Raw genomic sequence first — 25278 nt, forward strand, 5'->3', positions numbered from 1 at the left:
ACCACATTCAACCCCTTCCTAAACCTCAGTCAGACAACACCCTGAATTAACAATTTCCACAGCTCAGAAGAGTGCACAAGCCTACGAGTCACCCAACGTATAAAAACACAGCATTCTCCTTCAGGTCCATCTTAGCACAACTGCTCCAACTCAGAATAGAAGATATCCCAGACAGTGTGGCCACTTACAGCTCTACAACATGTTTGACATGTATCTGTAAAAGCCACATGCAGCAAACATTTTAAACACAGCAATTTAAAGTCTCCAGCCATGTCAGCAGCTGTCAAGGTTTACCTATGAACAGTGGTGCTTTTAGCTTGTTCCCAACATGTTTTGGGCGTTTAGCATGATCACCATCTTCAGTGGGTAAGCAAGCCAACAGCTGCTACTTACACATTAAGTAAGCTAAGCTAAGACTTTTCTTAAACAAAACTGAAAAAAAAGATTTGACATCATGATAACTGGAGATATTTCACTGTAGTTTTTAAGAGAGCTATTCCCATTAGTGGCACAAATGTGACATTGACATTGTGACTTTTTATTCTGGAAATCTTATACTGCATAAGAGTAAACTACAACCCCCTTGTGATGGCTCAAAGTCAGGGGGAGGGCAGAATGGATGCACCATTTCAAGGCTAGATATTGGTGTCATTTTGATTGTAAAAGCTGGGAATTATTATTATTATTTTTTTTAAATGGGTCCATATTCTTTTAATTAATTTATCCATGAAATAATAATAATTTCCATGTTTATTTTACCATGTCTTTCACAAGGGGCTTACGAGGTGGTCTATACCAGCAGCATTACAAAAGCATGCCAGTATACTGACCAGGGTGGAGGATGTGGACTAACTAAGAACACTCAACATAGAGCCAGGTTACAAAGCTCGTCAGGTAAAACAAACAAAGACAATTGAATTTGGTTACTTTTTTTATTTAGCACAACACAGCTATGACAGGATGACACTGGTGACCTGGAACATCAGTAACAAAGTGTGATGCTGTGTGGCCTGAATCACCAGAGGAATGTTCAAACCGTTTATAACTAAAGTGATTTACACACAGAGGTTAAAGAAAATGTTTTCTAACACAGCTAAGTGCTAAAAGCTGTGAGTTTAAACTAAAAATGAGGATTTAGAACATGATATTAATGCCAAACAGTAACAGTTTTAAGGAAAAGTGAATTAGGAACACTAGCTGAGGGAGAAAAACATTGGGCATGGTGGAAAGGAATGTGACGGGTAATGCTGGAATGATGAACTAAGTCATGGCCTGACAGTTCACAATAGACCAGAACCTAGATGAGCTGCTGGCACAGATTTTAATCCAACTTTATTATCATATGTTGGAATTTTGGTTGGGCAATTTGCAGGACAACATTTTGTACCAGAGAAGGAATGTTACAGACTCAGAAGAAACCACAGGGAGAAGAAGGTGTGCAAGAGGGAGAAATAGTAAAACAACAGGCTTCAACAACACTGCACTTATATTGATATCTCTTTGCAATAAGAATACAGCGGAAGAACACTGCACTTGAGTGATGCCATAAAGATGGCACTTCAGAAAAGTTAACAGATCTACAGGTCTTCATGTGATCATGTCAGGTAGCTGCACGGTGGACCGAAAGATGGTTGTAATGCAACAGAGCAGGAAGCGGAGGATCCCGTGTGCAGTCCTTAGTTCGCAAAGGTCTGACGCACAGCATCAGCAATGTGCTTAGCGCTGATACCGAATATGTCGAGAAGCTCTTGGGGCTTCCCGCTGCGGGGAACGCCGCTCACTGCCATCCGGGTTACAACAATGCTGGGCTCACTCCCCACTGCGGACAGCACTGCTTCACCAAGACCACCTGTGAGGAGGGGGGGCAGACCATTAGAGAGGACGAAAATTCATCAATGTGCAAGTCTTATTTGTAGAGTAGTAGATTAAACTACAGACTGGTTGGTTAGCTCTTATTAGACCCTTGTACATTAATAACACATTGACACAACAAAAAGCTACCTCTTTGAACATAGTCAGTTAATCCCTACAGAAACTCAAGCTGATCAACAGAAAACAACCCACCCTCCTTGTAGTGGTCCTCCACAGTGATGATCTTTCCCCCTGTAGCTCTGGCACTCTCCAGAATAGTAGCGGCGTCAAGGGGCTTGATGGTGAAGGGGTCAATCACACGAATGTTCTTCCCTACAGAAATTTGATTGAACATGGAATGAATCCCCCAGATTACATAACAGTGGAGTCGAGTATGGCTATGACTTTTAGGCCTCAATGCTTTTTTCTATCCACTAGAGGGCAATGTGAGTTTACCTTCACTGGCCAGCATGTCAGCAGCAGCCAGGGCCTCATGCAGAGTGATACCAGCACCAACAACAGTCACCTGATCGCTGTCGGACTGGCGAACCACCTGTAAGAACACACTTTTGTTCATAGATGACAATTTTTCTGGTGTCCATTTCCAACAGCAATTTATACCCAAAGATGAGCACGTGGGAAATCATGCGATTGATCATTACCTTGGCAACGCCCACTTCAAACTTCTCATCTGGAGAATAGATGACTGCAGTCTCCGGTCTACTGGTGCGGATGAAACAGATGCCCTGAGAACATAGTGAAAATGTTTAAAACACGAGGACGTTGTGAGCCCCTTTTCGGGAAACATAACAGTGGAAAATAAAAAAAATCCTAGAACAAGCCGTTTATCAACCTTGGTGTTAGCTGACAGCTCCACAGCTCTCTCAGTGGATACTGCATCACTGGGGTAAAACACAGTGCATGTTGGGATAGCGCGGAACATGGCCAAGTCCTCTAGGGCCATCTGTGAAGGGCCGTCCTCACCTGAAAAGGGCACAAGATCAGTTAGGGACAGGGCATAGTCTGCTTATATGAAAACTGGTGTCGTTTCAGCAAAAAGCTTACCGATGGACACTCCGCAGTGGGACCCCACCAGGTTGACATTCGTCTGGGAGATGGCTCCCATACGGATCTGGTCATATGCTCGAGCCAAGAAGGCAGAAAAGGTGCTGGCAAACGCAACAGTGCGATCTCTGGTGGCACAGCCGATGGCCACTCCTACCTGTAGCATGAAGCAAAGACATCAGTGTCAGGGGATAATGTTAGCAGCAGAAGGGCACGTAAACTGGACCAAAGCAGCAGTGTGAGGATGGGATTATCATGCTTTGAGAATTAATAGTAACAGATTAGACCAAGTTGGAGCAGATTATGGTAGTAAGATGTGTGAACTGAGACAAGTTTATCCCTCTTTCATAAGTTGGTCGTTTACCATGTTCTGTTCAGCAATGAAGCACTCAATGTAGCGCTCGGGGAAGGCCTTCCTGAAGGTGTCTGAGAAGGTGGAGTTCTTTGTGTCCCCGTCAAGGGCCACCACTCTCTGACTGGACTTGCCCAGCCTGGCCAGGGCCGTACCGTATGCACGCCTTGTAGCCATCTGACAGTGAGAGAGGGAGACAGATTTTAAATTAGGCAACAAAAAATAAAAAAAACAATAAAAATATGAATAAAATCTGCAGACAGGATATGTTATTTCAAATGCTATGACATCATTGGACAGGGCATCAGCTCACTAAAACACAGACTTTAATTCTTAATCACAGGCCACATGCTTCAAGTGTTCCTACAGGTACCTTCTCTCCCTTTTTGTATGCTGGAGGTGAAGGCAGCAGGATGGGGCTGAGATCTGCTGGTGCTGTGTCGTCTTTGGGCAGTTCGGGGCACAGGGTCTTGTTGGGGACTTGGATCTGAGCCTGCAGGTCATTCAGGATGTCGTCCACCTTGTCCTTTGGGATGGGCTTTCCATGCCAGTTATCAAGATCCTCGATATCTACAGCCAGGGATGAGAAAAAGTCTCAGATCTCAAACTCTCTCTCTCAAAAAAAAAACCCAAAAAAAACCAAAAAGAAAAAAGGGAACATCTTTACCATAAGAAAAACCATACGTACTTTTAAGTCCTTTGCCCTTGAATGTCTTTGCTACAATGCAGGTGGGTTTGTCCTTGACCTGCTGAGCCTGCCAGAAAGCTTTGCACAGCTCCTCCACATCATGTCCATCTACAACATATGTGTTCCACCTGCACAGAAATAGCTCAAATTTAACAGCAAAACATACTGACAAATATTAACCCAAAACACAGGGATGTATTAACTGCTGAACAAACAAGTTAAACATCAAAATTCATTAACCAGTGATGGAAAGTAGTACTAGAAAAAAAAAAAGAGGCCCAAAGTGGTGAGATTAAATCCAGCAGAATACAGGCATAACAATTAGTTTGAAATTAATTTTGCTTGAATTGAAGTTTTTTTTAAAAATGGCAATCATTAGTGAAGTAAACAAACTGATCTGAACAATTGCCCGGTTTCAAAGTTATGAACCAGTTCAATGAGGTTTTGCTTCCCATCACTGTGTTTAGGCTCTCTGATGTCGCAGGATTTTGAGTTTGACTTTTTACCTCTTACTAGAGTAATGTGAGCTAAGGGGGCTGGCTAGTTAGCATATTAGCCAGCTAGCCAAAATTTGCTTACAAGGACAAAACAACACCACCAAAAGTCACAGCAGCAATTTATAGTTCTCCAACTCAGAAAATAAGTCATTTGGAAAGCTATGGAAGAGAAGAGACTTCCCGAAGGTTTGCCCGTCTTCACACTTGCTAAAATGATTAAATATGACAGTTTTTTTTATTTTATTATTAAATAAGTTGCAGCAGCTATTTTCGTTGTATGACTTTAGTCAACGACCCAATGGTGTTGTTGGGAGTGACGGCTTTTCCTGAAAAGTTTAACAAGAACTCTCTGATGCAGAGCGAGTGTCAATCACACCTGACGCCTGAATGTCCGAGCAATTCTTGTGACAATCAGATAATTATTAGTGAGAAAACTATTTCTTGAAGGGTTTCCATCATTTCATTCCTTATGGTAAAATTGGCTCTCATTTACCTCTAGGGGTAATTAAATAAAAGCTCTAGTGTAAGTTCAGTCAGGAAGACTATAACTGCCTTCACGATCGGGTCTTTCTCATTCATCTTTTTTTGCACGCTTACTCTCGTTTCCGCTGTCATTGGTTAATCAGCTGGCTTGTCAGCGGTACTCAGCTAACCAATGGCATGGTGTTACGCCCTTATTTTCAGCCTACCATCGTTCCGCTCCCCGTTTAAATATGATTCTTTCTCTCCCTTAAGTTCCTTCATGCTGATGTTTCATGCACCCCTCCTCCTCCCCAACACCACCATCTCGCAGAATCATCATCCATCATTTCTCAACAAGTCATCAGCTTCACCACCACCAGTGTCTGGACTCCATGGGGGGGGGGTGATCTATTCTGCCGTTGTTCAGAATTGTCATTCTACACATCGCCCACCCCCCCATAGAGTCCAAGCGCCAAAAATATTTCTGTCAAGAAATATTTCCATATTTCATTGTAATAAATAATTTTCTTTATTCAATTGTCTCGCCTGATTGAAATATTGTTGTCTAAATGTCTCCAAGAAAAGAAAAAAAAAGGGGGGGGGGGGGGGGGGGTAAGTGCAATACTGACCCGAAGGCTTCACAGCGCTTGCGGTAGGTCTCCATGTCGTGCTTCAGGGGAGCCGCCTCACTCTGACCGAGCCTGTTGACATCCATGATCGCCACCAAGTTGTCCAGCTTGTAGTAGGAGGCGAAGGCCATGGCCTCCCACACTGAGCCCTCTGAACACTCTCCATCACCCATCATGCAGTACACACGGTAACTACAACAGGATGTAAGAAAGGGGGGGGGTTTAGTGTCTCTAATAATTATTCACACAGATACATAAATAATCACTTTTACTAGAAGTAAAAAAGCTGAGGTGACCGACTTCTACTCATGAGAAAGGAAAGAACACAAGACAGCAGAATTAATGAGTCCATTCCAAAATAAACCACTGGTGTTGAATGAAGCCCTACAAGTCAACTTAACTGATACCAGTCATTAGCACTGTTGATACAAGCAAAGTGTCCATATGATGTCACAGTCTGATTTATTGAGTGAATCCTTTCCACTGTGTTTAAAAGAAAAAAAAAAGATGCAAACTACTTCAGGTTCCCATGTGACTTATAAATGTCCTCATGATTATTGGCAGTGAATAGTTAGCACTTCAAATTCATCAGGACTAGAGTGTACTGATGAACAGCTTTAACTGACAGCATTAAAGGGGCCATTCATTTTACACCAGTATTTTCTACCTAGAGTGTTACTGCTGTCTGTCAGCAGTGCAGATAACTTTTGGCCACATTACAGGTTCCTGTCATGGAGTGATTTAACCCAATTACAACTACACTAGTACAGGTTCATCCATTAAACTGATTACAGAGCATGAGTCACAGCTTTAACATCGAGCAGTTCCTCGTCTGCTGGAGAAGGCATTGCACTCTGTTGTTGACTCAGCATTGTTTCAACAAGCTTTGTTTACATAGTATGTATGACATCCCACCTTTACAAAATACAAACAAACAGTATTTGGAGAACAGACAACCCCTGCCCTTAAGTAATCTTACTACACCGCAGAAGATTTTCTTGCCGACCAACACTTGTGACAACTCCACATGGGTATTCCAAATGCAGGATTAATGCAAGCTTGAAGATCAATAAAACTGCATTTCTGCTGTATACTCACTCACCTGGATTTGTCAAAGTGTTTGCCAGTGTAGGCCATCCCACAGGCAGCCCCGAGTCCCTGTCCCAGAGATCCTGTAGCCACGTCAACAAATTCCAGTTTCTGGTGATAAAAGAGAAAAGAAGCCATTTACCAGTTAAACACTTTGACACTTTCTGTTTTCGAAGGAAGAATAAACAGAAAGGAGGCGTTACTTACAGGAGTGGGGTGGCCCTCTAGGTCACTGTCAATCTTGCGCAGGTTGAGCAGATCAGACTCCTTCACAAAACCTGCCTCAGCCCAGGCAGCATACAGGACAGGTGCAGCATGACCCTACAGGCAAGAGGGAAAAAGGATAGTGGTTTAAAGATATACTTGATCCGAATCTGTAACCGATCTAAACTTTAAAGATCCGAGTTAATCGGTCCACAGAGCCCTGGATCGGTAAAATACTACTACGAACCAGTCAACGACCCGGTTTCAAAGTTATAAAACAGTTCAAATAGGTTTTGCTTCCTATCCTGCACACCGCGTTTAGGGTCTTTAACATTGCAAGACTTTGACTTTTTATTAGAGTAATGTGAGCTTAGGGGGCTTGCCAGTTAGCATAAATGTTGATCAATTTAAAAACTCAATTAAACAAGAACTGTCAAATACAATACAGTTGTGTCTCGCACATGAATATGACATTCATGACAGTCACAGAAATGACTAAAATGAGGAAGATTGTTCCATCATTTTATAATAGTGAAACAAAGTACTTCTTCCTCCAAGAGGCAAAACATAAATCTAATTTAAGTGCTCCGAGTTTTACAAAGCCTACAAATAGGTATGTAGCCTACAGAAGAACTCAGATTTCTGCTTTGGTAACAAATTGTATTTCTCGTCTCAACTACCTGTCACAGTGAGACAGTATGGTTGTGTGTTAAAGACTTCCCATAATATACATAACAGAATATTCAATGTACAGTAGGCCTTTTCTCTTGTCTCTTAGCAAAGTAATGAACACAAGGAGAAGCCACCTTGAAATGACACTGGCTATAAAAATTTTCTCATTCCCATGAAGTAAAAGAAATAATTTGGATTTCATTATCAAATTTGTATCAGATTGGAATCACACCGAAATGTTCTGTATTTTAATAAATCGGATCGTAGCTCTAGAGAACAATATCGAATCAAATCGTCTTGTAACGGGGAAATTCACCCCCCAAAAAGTAAGTACTTTAAGACAAGCGATCACCAAAAGTCAGGTGTTAAGGTGAAATAAAAACATTTACATAATAGAGGGGATTATACTGACCTTTGAGAGAACGAAACGGTCGTTACACTGGTTGCGAGGGTCCTTCGCTTTGTAGCGCATGGTGTTGAAGAAGAGCACAGACATGAGCTCTGCTGCACTGCAGCATGATGTGGGGTGACTGAGGAGAGGGAAAAAGATACTTTGTTTATGACAATTCAATGCCTTTAAAAACAACAACAACATCCTCACACCATGCATGTGTTGCTACATTCAGGAATCACTGCACTTTGGTTTAGTTGAACAACAATAAGGACTTCTGTGACACAATCAGTCAGTACAGCAGAGCCGCTCACAATAAAACATTGGCCAAGCAATGAGTCCATTAAGAAAATCACTTTCATTAGGAACATCACTCATTTCATATAGTTTGTTAATCTGCAACAGACTCAAATCAGTTATGTTACCACACTTAAGACTTAACTGTTAGTTGATGCATTGTGGTCCAAATATTGTGATAGACGTGTTTAGAAATCCCCACATTACTCAACAGCATCGCAGCTTCTCCAAGTGGGTTACATTTCAAATAGTATCATCTCAACCATGCTGGGTACACACACAGTTATCTTATACATACATCATGGTTTCACTTTAAAATGAAAATATACAGGGTGCTCTTGTTTACCCCTTGTCCGTTGTTGAGTGAGAACCTGATGAGAAATAAACTGAAGTAAATTCATGAAATCCCAAACAAATCAGATGCCCGGGTGAAACGTTCCATATCAGTCAAATAATGAGGAACAACATGTGATGAGTGTTGGGTGTCAAAACTAGAAGACACCTTTTGTTAAAAAGGTGTCAACGGTATCAGATTAGAAAATGCCTGATAGTGAAGACACCCGGAAAAAAAATGCATCCACTTCCTTGTCCGATAACAAGGAACTGCCAAAAAAAAAAACAGGTTTACCAACAAACCACTTTTGTTTCAAAGTTACAGTTGCCTTTAGGTGAAAATTATGCAATGCCGGAGTAAATGTAAAACACATTTACTCAACAGTGGGATTGTACGTGGGACAATCTATGTGAGGGAGTGGCCTGGGGATTGACAGAACTTGTGATCCTTGACTGCATATTCTGGAACTATTTGCTTAGTTTTCCAATCATTTGTTCTGTCTGAGATTCTGCTTAAAAAATAAATTGCAAAAATCAACTACCTACTGGCCATACATATATTTTTCTACTGAGAGTACATATTTTCTTATCTTTGCAATATTTACATGCAGACTGGGCAATATATATATTTATCTTTTCCTTGAATTGTGGCAAGCTGCTTTGAATTCAAGTGGTTTGCAGCTGTTGATGCCTGTATGTTTGTGCACTTTAAGGGGAAGCATTTCCGATGTCATTTCTACAATTGTTTAATGACAATTAGGGTTTCTATTCAATTAAAAGATTAAACAAAACTTTGCAACAGTTTAACCATCTCATAAGTGTGACAAGCTACAAAGCAGGAAACAAATTGTAGTCCAAACTGTCCTCCCTTAAAACAAAAGAGGAGAGATATAGACTTAATGATTCATGTGGCAGCCAACAGAGTGCTAAATGACAGTCATCCACTATAAATTATTCAATCACAGGAATGTCTCATAGTTCATTAGTTACTTGTGGCTTTGCCCAATCATAAACCTGACTGAATACTCTGAAGGCAAAGGGCAGCCAGAATAATCTATATGCCATGCTGTTAAATGACACCCTTTCAACAAGGCAACTATTTATGTAGTCCTGGAACTGTTTCAACTAATAGTGGCATTTCCTACAAGGAAGCGAAAGTAGTAAGTCTGGTTGCAAAACCTGGCAGATGAAGCAACAACACAGGTGCCCTTTGACTGTCCATTTCTTTGGAGCGATTCAAATGGTGTGCATGTGAACATTTGTGCAGCATTTCAGGATGCAGAGCTCTGCAACTTTAGACCAGGTCGTCTGACTACGAGGCTCGTACTGTGATTTTTAAATAGATAGGGAAAGCAGGTCAACGCTATTTCATTGAGTTTCAATGTTTACTTAAGGAGAATCCATGAACTCTCGGCTCGCTTGCCTTAAATGTAAAGTCAATCAAACCATCGATATCATCAGACACAATTTGTTTTATAGCAGCATAACAAATATCAACACATTTTTTTTTTTAGCGTAAGCTAGTCTTAGCTTAGTATTTAGACTCCGTGGAGTTTTAAATAAAATTGTTTTTTTTTTTGGTTTTTTTTAACAGAATTAATAATTTCTTGCTAGCTGTCTGCTGTGGGTACATTGTCCACCGCGTGAGGATAATCAGCAGCACGTGCATCCGGGCCCCTGCAGGTATAACGTGCGGTTGCTAGTTTACTGTAACGTTGCAAAATATGGCGTATTATCTTCGCGTGCAACTCTTTATTCAACATTAAAACATGGCATAACTTTATACAACTCACCCAGAGTTGGAGGCACACGTTGCCTTGATAGAGTTGATCCTGAGCTTGTTAGCGACGTCTTTCAGTCCCTGCAGAGTCTTCTCGTCGGGCTTGTGGTAGCTAGTCATGGTTTCTTGGTTGTTCCTTGAACGCCGCGTCCGCTTGAAATGTTAAATTTGGTTAATTTAGTTACACAGTTACTACCCAGTGTGATAGTTAAAGGTTGTGCTACGCTGCAGCTAGCCACCTAGTGCAAGTACAACCGAGGAGAAGGAGGACGGGGAGAGAGGAGGGAGACTTATGTCTGCTGTGACAGCCACTCCCACCTAATCCAATCATTGGGTGAACACTTTGGGTTCAACTTGTGCAGAAGTAGCAGCTTTCACAAGTTATTTTCAGACAGGGAAAAATGCCGATATGATTTCATTTAGTGCTTATCATTTCCGCTTTATATTAGAATAGACGTAGCCCAGTGTGTCGACATAAACATTTAGTTATATTGTTGCTAAATTGTCAGCTTATGACCATATAATGTAAATAGGTTATGAAAGAATATCCCACATATAAGGTTGTAGATTTGATCAAATCGCAGTCTTTTTAGTTCGTTGGAAGGAATTCCTAGTTGTGGCAACATTTGTTGATAATATAGCCTATATATAGAGATTATGCGATATATTATCAATTTTAGATTAGTTATCAATGTAGATTTACTGTTACGAGACATTAAGTGCATACTTCTAAAAAGGAGCACGGTAGAATAAAGTGTACCTCTATTTATTTATGGGTTTTCCGTTCACTGTCGCTTTAAAACTTCAGCTGGACTGCTGCCAACACGGAAATGGAGGCAGATTTTGCCCTCTCATCCTTACTCAGCGTGAACCACAGGACTGTTTGGCCTGCAACAAAGGGTTCAAGTAATCCCTCATGACTAATTCACAAGTCATTCTGAAACATTTCTTTGTTGCTCAAGTGGAATATATGCATCTGAAAATGTCAACGGATACAAAATTAGATCACAAATGTGTTAGAAGGACACAAGACACTAGTGTAATGATTGATTTATGGTTGGGGCAAAGCACCACAAAAAAAATGCTCTTTCACAATTATGATTGTTTTCAGACAACACAATCACACCAAGCCTGACTTTTCAAGGAAGTCAAGCACTTCCTCATTTTGGTCTTCATTGCAAATCTTATGGCGCAGGTATTTCCTCTTCTTTTAGTTCCTGAAAGGACATGCATGCCATTAGAACAATCAGCAAACAAGCAGATTATTGCATTCCCATGACATACAGAGAAATGAGATGCTCCTTAGGGTCACCTTTATTCTCGCCAAGGCCTCCGTCATCTCGTCAGGGGAGACAGGATCTTTGTCAAGTCGTTTCAGCTGTGGCAGGATAATCAGTACGCTCAGACGGTAGTCGGTGGCTTCCATCAGAGGATTCTCAGAAAGGACCAAAGCTTTAAGAGTTTTTGACACACGCCCAAGAGACTCAATGGCTTTCTTGTCTAACAATACATTTCCTCTGAGGGAGAGAGACACAAGTATGAGACATGTCATTTAGCATATTTGGTGTCAAGTGATTTGATGTTGGGGACTTATGGAACTTCTAATGTCCTATATGATGCAGCTGTATACCGGACATTGAGGTATTGGAGACACTTCATGTTGGAGCTTAGACCTTCCAGAGTATCAAGCTGGTTGTCTCGCAGGTGAAGGGTAGTGAGGCGCTCTAATCCCTCCAAACCTTCCAGATGTTTTATAGAATTTTCAGCCTGGATAGTTGCAACAAAAGTAGTTACAGGCACATTTGTTTCTGACTTATAATAAAACAATCTCTTTAATCATCCAAGCATGTTAGTTCAACTGAGCAAATCAAATAACTTTTATTACCAGATATAAATGCTGCAGGTTGGGGAGGTTGATGCCATCCGTGGTATCCAGCTGATTTCCCCTCAGCTCTAGAGTTACCAGGTTAGCAAAACAGCTATCTTGAAGTTCATTCAGTCTCTGAATACCATTACCTGCCAGAGAGGTTAAACATTTTGTATTAAAATCTGCTGATGAGAGAGTTTGTCATCCCGAAGACTGAGTGACAAAACAAATAATATTAACACTCATCATGCTATAAAAAAAACACCGCTAAGTTTTGTTACCACTTCTCCTGTTTCAAATATTAAAGACATGACGAAATATTTCTAATTTGACTGACATCACTATAGGAAACTCAAAATTAGCACAACATGATCGAACAAAAAAAAAACAACAACTACAGACTAACCTGCCAGATTGAGTTTCTCCAGAGCAGGGCCAACGAGGCCCTCCATATCTGTAAGCCTGTTCCCTGCCATACTCAGCCACTGCAGGTAGGTCAAGTGTTCAAAAGGATGCCCGTTGAAGGACGCCACAGCATTATTGTCAACCTACAGAGGTAGAGTTGCATTTAAGATTAACCATCAGAGTGAGTGATACTGATGGCCTCAGAGGTGTCCTTTTTCGAAGTGAATTAAGAAAAAAAAACGATCCTTGCCTTCAGCCAGAGGAGCTGGGTCAAAGATGCCAGAGGAGAAAGATCAGTGAGCTGGTTGTTGGATAGATCCAGAAAACGTATGTAAATTAAACTGCTGATTGCAGTTATATCATTGAGTCCACTAAGGAGTACAGGGATGAGAGAGGAAATTAAAATAACATCCAAGCGATAGCCATACTTCGAGGAATATTCACATTGAAATTTCAAGGGCAAATTTAATTTTACGAGTATTTTTTTTTTTTTTTTTTGCAACCTCACCAGTCTTTTAGGTCCATTTTGACAAAAGCATGTCCAAGTCCATTGCCTGTGCGACACAGTAATGAGAGACCTTGACTGATGGTTTCTAGGGTCAAATGGCAAACCTGTACCTGCGAGAGAGAAGACATTAAAATGATTTTAATTTAGAAATTTGGTGCTGATTGATAAATGATTTAAAAAAAAAAAAAAAATGTAGGCCTGCATGATGTCTGTGAAACAGGTTACAAGTTAAAAGTAAAGGTTACTCTAGTAAGTTACTCTTAAGTGTTATAAAGTTCAAACCTGGAGAAAACCGGCTTTAGGAATGCAGCCTTCATGGTTTATGTAGGCTAAATACCTTACTAGCCCCAACATGGTTACTTTACACAATTCTGTGTGTATTTCCCCTTCTAGTCTTAATTATCTGTTGACTATGAGGCCTTAGTCAAAACGCGTTGAGTGAAGGAGTCAGCCTCAGTCATGACCAAACAAACCACAGGCTGTAAATATTCAACACAACCAGACTGCCTACACGATGACCTTTCTCGACATCTTAGTTGCATGCTGTTAAGTCAGATGTTACAGGCCTACCTTCTCATCCTCCCCGACTTCATCTTGTCGAGTTTCTTCATCTCCTTCTACGTCGGACAGGAAATCTTCCTCCATGTCAGACATGCTGGTCACTGTCAGGTTAGTTAGCGCGACCTACTGCGATGCATTAAAGCTAATAATGACTCACTGGCTTGATGTACTGTTGAACTATTGGACAGCAGCTTTGCAACTTTACAATAATAGTCCAGATATTGACTTTAAGATAAAAAAAAGTTATCTGATTATGAAGCTAACTGGTTTGTCTATAGTCCCCTGCCAGCAAACAAGCAACCGCGTTTGTTGTTGCCATGGGAACTAGTCAGCCGGAACCTACAGTCTAGTTTCCCTGACATGAGCACACAAAAACCATGGACTGTAAATATTACAGTTAATAAAAACAAATAAATAAAACAAATAAAAACACATTTCAGAGACAATCGAATGTGCTAGTGCGAAACAGCTATACGATTGCTGCATAAAGTTGCAATAGAAAGTTCATAAGAAGAGTTACGTTATATCCCTTTTTTTTTTTTTTTAAACCACAGGTTTGCAAACACACAGCTTTGGAAATGTCGAGTTTAAATGTTGAAATGACTTGCTTAAGCACAGTGGCTTGCCCAAAGAAGACATAAATCAATTATAATGATGAAATTGTGTTATTCAGAATTAATTCACATAAGCTTGACGAAACACAGTCACATTATTGAAAAAATCATAGAAATAAAAAATAACTTTTTTTCCAGAGATAACTATGTATTACAATGTGAATTCAAACCTGCAATGAGACTTTTTATTTTTTAACTACACACTAGTGTTAGTGTGACCCTGTCCAGTTCATGAGGCCACAGTCTTCTTTTCTAAAATGTTTACACAGTTCATGCCCAGATCAGTCATTCACTGAATGACGAGGCGCATATCTTTAAAACAAAATAAAAAAATCTATGGTGCATAGACAGTATTATTAGAAAAAGCTCATTCACTGCATTAAAGATCTGTACTAATCTTTCATTTCCCACAGCAAAAGTTTCCCAACCACATTAAGCTTGTTTATCACATACAAGCATCAAAACAAGTGAGAACTCATAACTGCATCATTCAGGAAGAAAGCAAAAAAAAAAGTGCAATCTGTGCAATATCCTGTAATCCACAGCTACAGGATCAGTTCATTTGAGTGTATTACCACTGTTGAGGTAATTGTGATGTCAAACCAAACTAAAAGGTTTATGTTTAGATATCTGTATGACCATAACAGTGAAGTTTTGCGAGCTAGGTATTGTCATTTTCCTCCTTTCTTCAGGACCAAGCTCACTCCACTTGCATATTGCGAAACAGAAGCCCCTTTTTCACGCCTCCTTGTAGCATCCTGGCACCAAGACTAGTGCCACTGATCCCATCACTAGAGAGACACCAGAGAGAAAAAGAATAAAACACAAGACTGAGCACAAACACAAATCAAGAACTACGAGTCTGTACATGGAGTCTCTGTTAGTTTATAAAACTTACATTGGGCTAAACTTCCTCCTCTTAGCATCAGGAGCCTCAGGTCCATCTACAAGTCTCTGCAACAAAAAAAAGGGACAGTGAAATTAATATTTTCTGTATTCATTCAGTTACAAAGATAGCTATTTCATGCGCTGTTGTGTAACTCCTTGACTCCGATCATGAGGCTTGACCAACCTCTTTGCCTGTGACTTCCTGATGTAATCTCCTTTGCTCCAAGTTTTGCTGAGGGCAGAAAGGTAAAGAGGTTGACTACAAGAGGAGTGCCATGAGACTAAAACATTTCATTTTACTCCCTTTAGACACAAAATATACTGAAGACAGGTTTAGTAAAAAAACAAGATATTTCTTACTTAACATGTACACAATATTTTCAACAGAGTGAAAATCTATTTGAAGTGTGTTAGCACCTTGTGTAGCTCAGATAGCTGCTGGTGCCTGATTAGGGCCTCCTTGCTTGGGAACTGCCTCCTACAAAGCAGACAGGCGAGCTTAACCCAATCTGTCATTCTCCCTTCCTTCTCGTCTTTGTCGCCTCCTTCTTCTTCACTGTCAGTTTCTCCACTGTAGGCTGGCACCAGGCCCTGCTGCTGAGGTGGGGATCGCTAAAGAAATAAGATATTAGATGAAATACTGAGATAAAAACAGACATGCATAATAATATTTTTCCTAAGAATAAGAGCTTTGTAAGATTCTCTGCAGAAAGAGACAGATATTTCACAAGTACATCACTGTGGCCTTTTCCTTACCTCTGTACTTTGTCGGATCTGGTCCAGAAAAATCTGAGGCCGTTCAGACAGTGCCCCCTGTAGGACAGAAAAGCAAAGTAGAGAAAATGTGTTATTACTCAGACAAGTTTAGGATGAGAGTTTGCAGACACCTAAGCCTGGTAAATGATAAACATTCCTCCTGGTCACTATGCTAACCTGCTACACAGATGTTAACAGATAAGCATTTCTGTAGGGGTTAAATACCTTTTTCTCCAGAACAGCATAACCTGCATCAGCGCTAGCAGATTCTCGCCGGTCATCCAAGCGACTGTGTCCAGGTGTCCTAGTGAAACCTGGTGGTGGCGCTGTGGAGCCAACGGCTGGGGAGGAAGAGACAGAGCGCATGTTCTCCTTCTGTCGATTCAGACTCTTAGCCCAGCGCTCCATGTCTTTGGCAATCTATTCATATAAACCAAGACATAACAGAAATGGAAATGACTTGAGGAAGACTACCAGCAACCACTGGACTTCAACATTTTCAAACAAATATTACCTTAGTAAAGGATTTTCTTTTTAGAGGTGCTAAATAACTATAGGAATTTTGCACCCAGTTTACCAACTTATATGTTTTTAAGTGTATGGTGTGCTATTTTGTCAAATTATAAAAGTTATGGAACCAAACATATAACACATTTACAGCAGTTGATGTTATTGAGTCTTCCTTTTTTCGGAGTTGATCAAATGTCCAAACAAATAAAGTGAAAAACAAGGGAATTATATTGTTCAAGGTCTATTTTAAAATCTATAGGTAAAAGTGATTTCCCATGCAAGCCTGTCACTTCTCAAAGTTATATCTAGTTAGTAGATCACCTGTTGAGCAGTTTTATTCCTGGGCTTGTCTTTTTTCTCCTTACTGCCAGGAGAGGCAAAAAGGGAGTCTGAAGGAGCTGCACCAGCCCCTTCACTATTCGACTGTCCGGCAGCAGCAGGGATGTAGGTGTGCTTATCTCCATCCCAATACATGTACTGCTGAGTGTGAGGGTTGTAGTAGTACTGCAAAGAGAAGGGGAACAACAATAAAACTCAAATGCTGTGGAAAAGCACACTTTTTTTTGCTCATGAAACATTATAAAAGCAGCAGATTTCTATCTCTTTACCTGGGAGGTAGGGTCATAGTAGAGACCTGTGAGTGGGTCGTAATAATAACCAGAGCTTTCATCATACTGGTATGTGGACACATCTGGCACAGCTGCAACCAAACACACAACACATTCCTCTCAGGTTAAGATTTTAAATTACAACACCTTTCATTGATCATAAAAGTGTTAATCAGCAGTATCACAGTTAATATGCATTCAGAGAAAAACTGTAGGGCAGGATTGACTCACATTAAAATATTTTAACACCATGATTACAATTATAACTTGTAAGGAACACTTTACTGATAAAGCTGGACTCAATCAACTGATTCACAGGGGCCAGTGACATTGTGGGGGTGGAGATGGACTCTCTGACAGTGGTGTCAGAGAGGAGGATGCTGCCTAAGTTGCGTGTCATTGGACAATGTCTCCCTCCCACTCCACGACATGCTGGCAAAACACAGCAGCACATTCAGTGCAAGACTCGTCTCCCCACGATGCAGCACCGAACGCCAACGAAGTTCATTCCTGCCTGTGGCCATCAAACTCCATAACTCCTTCATTTGAGAGTCAGACACTTAGTCTGAAACTTCCTGGACTTATTCAACCAAAACAACTGGAAACTTCTCTGTTGTTTTATGTTTATGCTTACTATAACTGTGCAATCTGTCTGTAAACTGATCAACATTTGTTCAGACAGGTGTGCAATACTGATTATAACAGTCTTTAATGAGCCTTGTAAACAGACCGTGCAATAACTACACTGTTCATCACTGCACATTTTGTATATTCATATTTGTAAATATTATTTGTAGAATCAATTTTGATTCTGATTCTTACGGTATTGCTGGAGCTCGTGTTCAGTCCCTGGGGTGGCAGGTTGGCTTGGAGCAGCTGGTTGTGGTTTTCCCACAATCTCAACCTACAGAAACATAAAGGGTTTGAAACAACAACAAAAAAAGACATTTAAAAATGAGTACAAGAGTTGAAGATCATACGCAAGCATTAATATGGTACCTGTGTGGCTTGTGTGGTGGTCCCTTTGGTGAGGAGAGCAGTCTGTGTTTTGATGAGAGGCAGCTGCACTGATCCTGATGTCCCTGCATCAGATGAAATGGCAGCAACACGTGTGAATAAATAAAATAAAATTGATAAAGTCAAGTCAATGTTACAGTTATAATTCTCTCTATACTAAAAATATTTGATACTGACCTGTGGCTGCTCCTCCTGTGTATGCCCCCATCAGGGCTGCTCCTGAACTGGACAAAGCATTGACTGTGTTGTCTGCCTGTGCTTTGAAACTTGTGCCATCTAGCCCAGAGTAATCATTCCCCTCCTGACTGTAGGTCACTGCTGCCCCCTGCTGATACACAGCTGTATCTATACTCTGGCCTCCACCTGATCCATTCTGAGCCGTCTGGAAATGCAAAACATTTTTAAAAGATGAGGCAAAAAAGACCCCACTGGTATTCAATAAAATTCAAACAATACAAAAATAAAGATGTGATTCACTCTCATGTCGCCCTACACTGATAAATCATTTAGAAAGGGTACCTGTGTGACCGCCCACTGTGCAGCAGCTATAGCTGTGCTGGCTACTGTAGCAGCACTCACTCTGCTTCCATCAGTCAGGAACACATCACTAGCATTGAAAAGACAGAAAGAGACTCTTTCAGTGGTTGTCTGGTGACCTTCTTTTCAACAACAGATAGCAAGAGAAATGAAAAAGTTATTTTTAACCTGCTAATTTGTATTTGAATCTATTCTCCTCCAAAAATGTTTCAGCTGATTTAGAGCCAGAATAATGTTCTCTTTTCAAAAGCAAAACTATATCTGTCTTTGTGTTTCCTTTGATTGGTGGGTAGCACTGTTTACCGTTTGGAGCCTTTGGCAAACTCAACCACAATCGTTTTCCCGTCAATAGAGAGAGCTGGCTGAAGAGCCTGCAAGATCTGGAGCAGTTGTGATGCCTCCTGTTGATACCACAAACAGAGAAGTTTGTATGGGTTGTTCATAGGCATGTTTGTGAAAGAGAAGGCTTCATTAGTAAACTAGAGTTCATCTGTCTAGTACTTATGCATGTGGATCTGCCTATTTAAGTGTCTTACCACTATGGTAGAGAGCTGTAGAAAGGCAAAGCCCCTGTTAAGATGTGTGTGCTTGTCCTTTATCAGGCGAACATTAGAAGGGGAGAGGGTAGCAAACGGAGCCAGAGCAGATAAGATGGCATCCAATGAAGTATGTGGACCCAGGTTTCTCAGTATCAGAGCTGGTGCAGGAGAGGACGACAGAATATGATTTCATTAAACACTCTTTTTTTTTTTGCAGTTTAAGCATAGTAACACATACTGCTGTGAAATATCAATGCTATTATGCCTCCTTCTTTTTTACAAGTTTTAGAAAAGGTTACTTGGAGTGAATAGAAGAACAGATTGCTGTAAGGATAAATCAAGTCAAGTAATAGACTTACTGTCATTGGCAACATCTGCCTGCTGTGTGGCTTGTCCTGGGTTGACTGTAGGACTAGAAGTGTTGTATGGTGCAGGCAACGGCAATAAGCCCTGGGCCCCCTCCTTCTGAAGACCAACAGGCAAATCCCTCTGCAGCTGAGGCAACTTTAGCTCAGCTTCTGGGGAGAGACAACAGTCTGTCTATTCATCATCATATAGTGAAAGTGTTATTGTAAAGGCTGAAGATTTATGATATTTTCAGGATAGATCAGAAGATAGCTTTACCTGATTTAGGCACACTGCATTTGAAGCACTTCTCTCTCCTTTTAAAGTTTTGCACCCCACACTGTGAAAATGTTACAAGGGCTACAGTTAAAAGCGTTAGAAAAGTGCACCTACAGTTTTTGATATACATGCATGCAATACTGATATACAATTTTAGATTTCCATATATTCACACATTACAAACACACAACCTTGTTGCAGAGCCAGTCCTCGTTGGCACGTGGTTTTGGGTCGCTGTAGTGCATCGACACTCTTTGTCCCAGAATCAACAGCACTCCCTGAAAGAAAAGGAAGAGAGAAAGAGAGAGGAAACAAAGAATGATTATCAAAGATAATTGGGTCACACATGCCAGAGAAAGGCCTCATCTCACAAGAGATGAGAACGAGAGAGAGAGAAAGAGAGATAGAAGAGAGAAAGGGGGACAGAGAGAGAGAGAGAAAGAGAGAGAGTAGAACTGAGGTTGAAAGAAAGAGTACACAAGAGAATTGCAACCTTCAGCTTAGGAAACTGGGACGGACTGAGATGGTGTATGTGTAGTTGTGTGAGTTGAGTCCATTATTAAGGACACAATGTATCTGTTCATCTGTGTCATCCCTCCCCCCTTAAGGGGAAACCTTTCCACAGTTTTCCACACATCCTTCCCACTGTCACCACCTTTGCCCCCAAATTGACAATAGCTCCCTCCTAAAGATGTAATAATGTATGTTAAAATGAAAATGAAGCACTAAATTGGTCCGGACTGAACATACAATAGACCATGTGAGAAATGTAATTTAACTTGACTGCCATTCTATTAATGGTGATGGTACTGTAGACTTAGGACAGCGAGTGAGAACATGTAACTGAAGAAAACAGAGTCAAAAAGAAGGTTGTTTTGGACATATAATGTGCAAACGTGACAGGGAGGACCCATGTATGCAATTTCGTTTTGTCCCAGACAGATGGATAGCAGTGTAACTTAACATTTGCCTGTTTGTGGAAATCTGTGCAAGTAGAATATATATATATAGAATGTCCCTATCAAAGGATAAAACTTACCTACCTACCTCTGTTATCTATGCCATACTGGAATGCATCATGTGCACATGAGAGGGCATGGTGTGACTGTACTCTCCTGATATGAACCCATTCATCTCACTGTTTGTGTGTATATGTGTATGTGTGTCTGTGTAGGGGAGAGTGACCTGGTTGGTCTCCATCCAGCGGGTGGCCTCCTGTATGACATTAAACTCGACGAAGGCGAATCCTCTGCTCTGACCTGGACACCGCCCAGCGCCATGGTAACCGAACAACAACAACAACATAACAACAACGCAGTGAGGGGTTAGTGCTTCATGTCCAGAGGAGAGAGAGACCCTGTATCAGCACTAATTAATTCAGTCATTGCTTCCTCCCCCCCTTGGGAATAACACACTTTGACGGCCAGTTTGAGAGCTGCTGTCAAATTCTCCTCAAGGGTGGGAGGACACAATGTCAAGTATCTCCACAGGGTCAGGGAAAGAGGGAGAGAGGGGGAGATCCTACCCACTCATCAGTTTGAGCTCTGTGGCTTTAAATGATGAAGTACCCAGTCAGAAAACACACACACACTACACACAACACACTACACACACACACACACACACACACACACACACACACACACACAACTCTGAAACTCTGGAGAGTCAGAGTGCAGTTGGAACTATGTAGCACTGTGGTGTAATGTCTCTATAGGACCCATATCCTGTCCATGCAGTACTATAAATGATTGACAGCATATTTAGATTCATAACGTTCTTGAACACTGGTGTATGGTATCACATGGACAGTAATCACAAAAGGTCATCATTTAAACAGAGAAACAGTGATGTAGGGGTGAGAGAGACAGAGCAGCGCAGGAGGACTGCAAGTATACCTGTGTCAGAGAGGCACACTTTACAGACAACCAGTGAGTTAGCAGAAAAGGTGGCCAGTGAGACAATGATCTTAATAGGAAACCTTAAGAAAAAGCTTTTTCAGAGTGGTATGGATGACATATACACATATCTGCAACACTTGTACTCAAACACTCACACATTCAAAAATAGCAACAATTTCAAACCCTTTCAAACTAATTGTCATTCTGCTCATGTCTAAGCTGACACTGTGAGTTCACCTACTCAAGACAGAACTCACTTCAAGATGGATGAGGCTGAATTATGGAAAGGTAAAGACAGTAAGAGAGCCAGGTAGAAAGAAAAACTCAAGCAATGTGGTAAAGGTCTATGACTGCATGCATTAGGGCTGTAACGGTATTTGTATTTGTCTGATGGTACAGACGTCATGGTTTGGTGCATGCAGTCATACAACAAACATGTTTAAGTGGAGAAAAGGTAGTATCCACTTCCCATTCCAGGTGGCAGTAATGCTCATAACTGTTTGCCGACAGCTATTAAACAACAAACGCAGAAGAAGCAACAAAACACAAGAGGAAGAAGTGTAATATGGCAAAATGACACAGCGGAGCTAGAAGACAGGGCTTGCTTCTTTTAACAAGTTGTGTCTAGTAAGGTATGTCACTGGAAACACATTGAATATGCTAATGAATATTAGACGGCGTAACCTAGAGGTGCCATCACTGGAGTACAACGAAAAGCAACATGTATTCAACAACTTCATCCCACTGTTTTTAAAAAGCCTCTGGCACAGAAGGCACAGAAAAGTAACCCTGGCTTGCCCCAACCTTGTTACATTGTCCCAATCCTGTGTGCACAGCCAGTCCGCGAGCTGCCCTATACTGGAGACCACAAGAAGGGATTTTGCACGAGTTGTTCGCTGCACAGTCTTTTGCAGTAACAACAGATGGATCATGGACTCCTATTGCACTTACAGCTATCTCCCAGACTGCACAACTGTAACAACTTGGAGTGATCATTATACACTTTTAAGAAGGGTATATTTACCTCACAGACTAATTTCTTCTAAAACGTATGCATTTTATTTTGCATTATATCTTAAATTGTATTTATTTCTTTATGTTCAAATCACTAAATGTTATTCTTTTCTGTGTTCTCTTTTTATTCTTGTTTATTTTTTTGGTTAATGTTTAATACACTACAGGCTGGGATGCCGGTAGCCTTGTGGTTAGTTTGCACATCTCTTTATGTACAAAGAATATAGTTTGGCTCCTTTCCCGCATGGCAGTAGCATGGCATGGCCAAAACCTAGGTACAATTGAACCATGACTACTGTGTACCGCTACACCCCTAGCATGCATGCATTTTTTTCTCTGGAAAATGTTCATAGAAATCTTCTTTGAAGAAGACTTGGATGTTTTGTTGCCATCTGGGAACTGGCGAGAATTAAGATTCCAGCAGACCAAAGAAATAAAGCAGCAATCTGAGCAGAAGCCTGTATAGTAGTAGATAAATTAGTCTTCTTTGCATCAGCTATAACTCAGAGTATGATGAAAGATAGTGACAGTAAGAGAGGTGGAGAAGAAAAGCTGACATTAATTAGTAGACCAGGCAGATAAGGGGAGAGCAATGAAAATGGAAGAGCTGGTAATGAATCAGTGGGATGAAAGGGGAGAGTAAATAACAGAAAATAACCGGGCATAGGACAAATTCTCACCTGAAGATTTGTTCCTCATCAAGCGAACTTCTCTCGGCTGGATCCCCTGTTCCTGCAGTTGTGCGCGGATCTAAGAACAAAAGAGGCTTTATTGCAATTTAAGCTTAATGAGAAAAAGTTTTATCATCACACTATTGTTAAAACACACAAACATGCAAAGGAGGTGTACACTTACCTCATTGGTGGTGGCATTGGGCGGCAGCATCCGAAGCATTATGATGTTGCTTGGCTTCTGGTTGTGGTCTAGATCTGCGCGGTAGTCCTGGTCCCTCTGATCCAACTCGTCAAGAGAGAGATCTGGTCCAGCACTCTCACAACTATGCTCCTCTTCTCCTGCAGGAAAAGCCTGCACAGAACAGTCACAGATTAGCAACATATGAAGACGAGAACATAAAAGGTGTAGCAGCTCTAAGAACAAAAACAGAAATAACTTATGACTCACCCTCCTCTTCATGGCCCCATGAGGGAACCTGTCCTCCTCTCTTTGTCTTGCTGTATTGTATTCAATCTGCTCAGAATGGATGCCTCCACAACCCCAGAAGCCATCCTTGGCCCCTGTATGTGAAGAACTATTCTCAGGAAAAACTCTTCCGCCTTTTCCTCGGCTTCTTTCATGTGGACCTGTGCGCAACTGCTCGTACTCCCGGCTGGATCCGTCTTCCTCTTTCTGGAGCATGGAAATGGCTTGATCCGGCTGAGACTGAGTGCAAGGAGGCCACATGCGTCTCTTCCCATCACGCCCTATGTCCCCTCGTCCCTCTCCTCTCTGGTGAAACCCCACCCTGCCTAGGGGGCGACCTGGAGAGAAGTCATAAACACCCAGCGACTGCTCCTCCTGAATGTAAGGTCCGTCCCCGTCGTCCGCTCTGACATCATACCCGGGCCCTGCCTCCTCATCTTCTTGGCCATAACCTCGATAGTCCATGTCCCGAAAGTTGTGATCGTTGTGGGTGTTTCCATAGCGACCTGTTCGATCTCCTCGCCCACCCCTGCTGACCATGACAGACAACGTGTGTGTTTATAACCTTACTTACTCCAACACACCTCTTCTTTGCGTGAGAGAACCGTGTGTGACCACTTAACTCACCTCCTCTCATAGTCCATGCTGATTAACAGACTGCTGCTTCTGGTCCCTGTCCTTTTCCTATTTAGTAACAGCAATGAGGTTCTGAAAAAAAAAACACACACACACACAATTTAATAAAGGAAAAGCAATTATTAGTAGATTTGAAGTTTACTTGACAGCCAGACTGTAGGGCCTTTTACAAAAACAGTCAACGCTATAAAGCGACTACATTTCATAGAGATGTTAGCCCACAGGCTGTTAACGACGCACATCAGCAGGTTAGCTGGATTTTTGAATACCGACATCTCGAAAATAGTCTTTCTCCACCTGGACTCCTTGGCATACATCTGGTAACCACTCTCCAAAACCAACAAATGCAAAAATGCATAGGACTGCACCAACAACAAACACGTGTCTGAGCAACGAACGTGCATAAACTAAAAACCAAAATGTGAGCATTTTTAACAATGACGTTCGCTTAGCAGGCATGCTAACTATTTTAGCCCGATGTTTGGTAACTCGGTGAGGCAGGGGAGCTGTCCCCTGACGGCCGCTCAAACACTACTGCTGTTGTCACATGAAGAAGAACTATCACTTACCACTGCCACATATCCCCGACAACAGTTCTACCACGTTGAAGTGAAGGTTGAAACGCTGTTATTGTTTTTTTTGTTTTTTTTTCCCAAGGACCAAAGTGTGATTATTTTTCAGGGAACAAGTGTAAAATGGCTACAGCGAGACATTTCAAAGTGGGAGGGACCAATGTCTGACTTTGATATGTGATTGGTGTTTGGAACGCGAAAACATTAACGACAAATATGATTGGACAAGACAAGCACGCCAACCCTAAACTGGAAGCCAAGAGGGATATAG

General features: G+C 41.3%; 3 protein-coding genes across 7 annotated transcripts; all 3 read right to left on the reverse strand.

Annotated features, from left to right (window-relative positions):
- Positions 1 to 918: 918 nt before the first annotated feature.
- Positions 919 to 10588, reverse strand: tktb (transketolase b). Its single transcript, XM_020635047.3, has 14 exons — positions 10324 to 10588; positions 7922 to 8039; positions 6841 to 6954; positions 6647 to 6744; positions 5545 to 5736; positions 3957 to 4084; positions 3642 to 3838; positions 3281 to 3445; positions 2917 to 3073; positions 2705 to 2835; positions 2514 to 2597; positions 2308 to 2404; positions 2065 to 2184; positions 919 to 1849 (listed from the first exon to the last, which is right to left on the reverse strand). The coding sequence occupies exons 1-14, from the start codon at positions 10428 to 10430 to the stop codon at positions 1677 to 1679; spliced, it is 1881 nt and encodes a 626-aa protein (XP_020490703.2). The 5' UTR covers positions 10431 to 10588; the 3' UTR covers positions 919 to 1676.
- Positions 10589 to 11343: 755 nt separating this feature from the next.
- On the reverse strand, positions 11344 to 14163 carry lrrc23 (leucine rich repeat containing 23). The gene is made up of 8 exons (XM_020635137.3): positions 13661 to 14163; positions 13091 to 13200; positions 12833 to 12953; positions 12584 to 12725; positions 12196 to 12326; positions 11941 to 12077; positions 11623 to 11827; positions 11344 to 11527 (listed from the first exon to the last, which is right to left on the reverse strand). Exons 1-8 carry the CDS (start codon positions 13742 to 13744, stop codon positions 11495 to 11497), a joined length of 963 nt encoding a protein of 320 aa, XP_020490793.2. The 5' UTR covers positions 13745 to 14163; the 3' UTR covers positions 11344 to 11494.
- Positions 14164 to 14297: 134 nt separating this feature from the next.
- Positions 14298 to 25148, reverse strand: rbm10 (RNA binding motif protein 10). Of its 5 annotated transcripts, none has more exons than XM_020635038.3 (23): positions 25005 to 25148; positions 24427 to 24507; positions 23782 to 24328; positions 23515 to 23685; positions 23340 to 23409; positions 20930 to 21003; positions 19936 to 20022; positions 19745 to 19805; positions 19480 to 19638; positions 19118 to 19278; positions 18885 to 18982; positions 18564 to 18651; positions 18222 to 18426; positions 18027 to 18109; positions 17850 to 17931; positions 17028 to 17119; positions 16741 to 16923; positions 16135 to 16329; positions 15910 to 15966; positions 15571 to 15765; positions 15338 to 15385; positions 15164 to 15219; positions 14298 to 15056 (listed from the first exon to the last, which is right to left on the reverse strand). In XM_020635038.3, the coding sequence occupies exons 2-23, from the start codon at positions 24441 to 24443 to the stop codon at positions 14966 to 14968; spliced, it is 2820 nt and encodes a 939-aa protein (XP_020490694.1). In that variant the 5' UTR covers positions 24444 to 24507; positions 25005 to 25148; the 3' UTR covers positions 14298 to 14965. The 5 variants fall into 5 exon arrangements, with proteins under 5 accessions (XP_020490694.1, XP_020490693.1, XP_065816995.1 ...); XM_020635037.3 differs by having other exon boundaries at positions 23782 to 24331; XM_065960923.1 differs by lacking the exon at positions 25005 to 25148 and adding an exon at positions 24676 to 24725.
- Between the last annotated feature and the right edge of the window lie 130 nt (positions 25149 to 25278).

Source organism: Labrus bergylta, chromosome 12 (genome assembly GCF_963930695.1).
Source record: "Labrus bergylta chromosome 12, fLabBer1.1, whole genome shotgun sequence".
Lineage (NCBI taxonomy): Eukaryota > Metazoa > Chordata > Actinopteri > Labriformes > Labridae > Labrus > Labrus bergylta.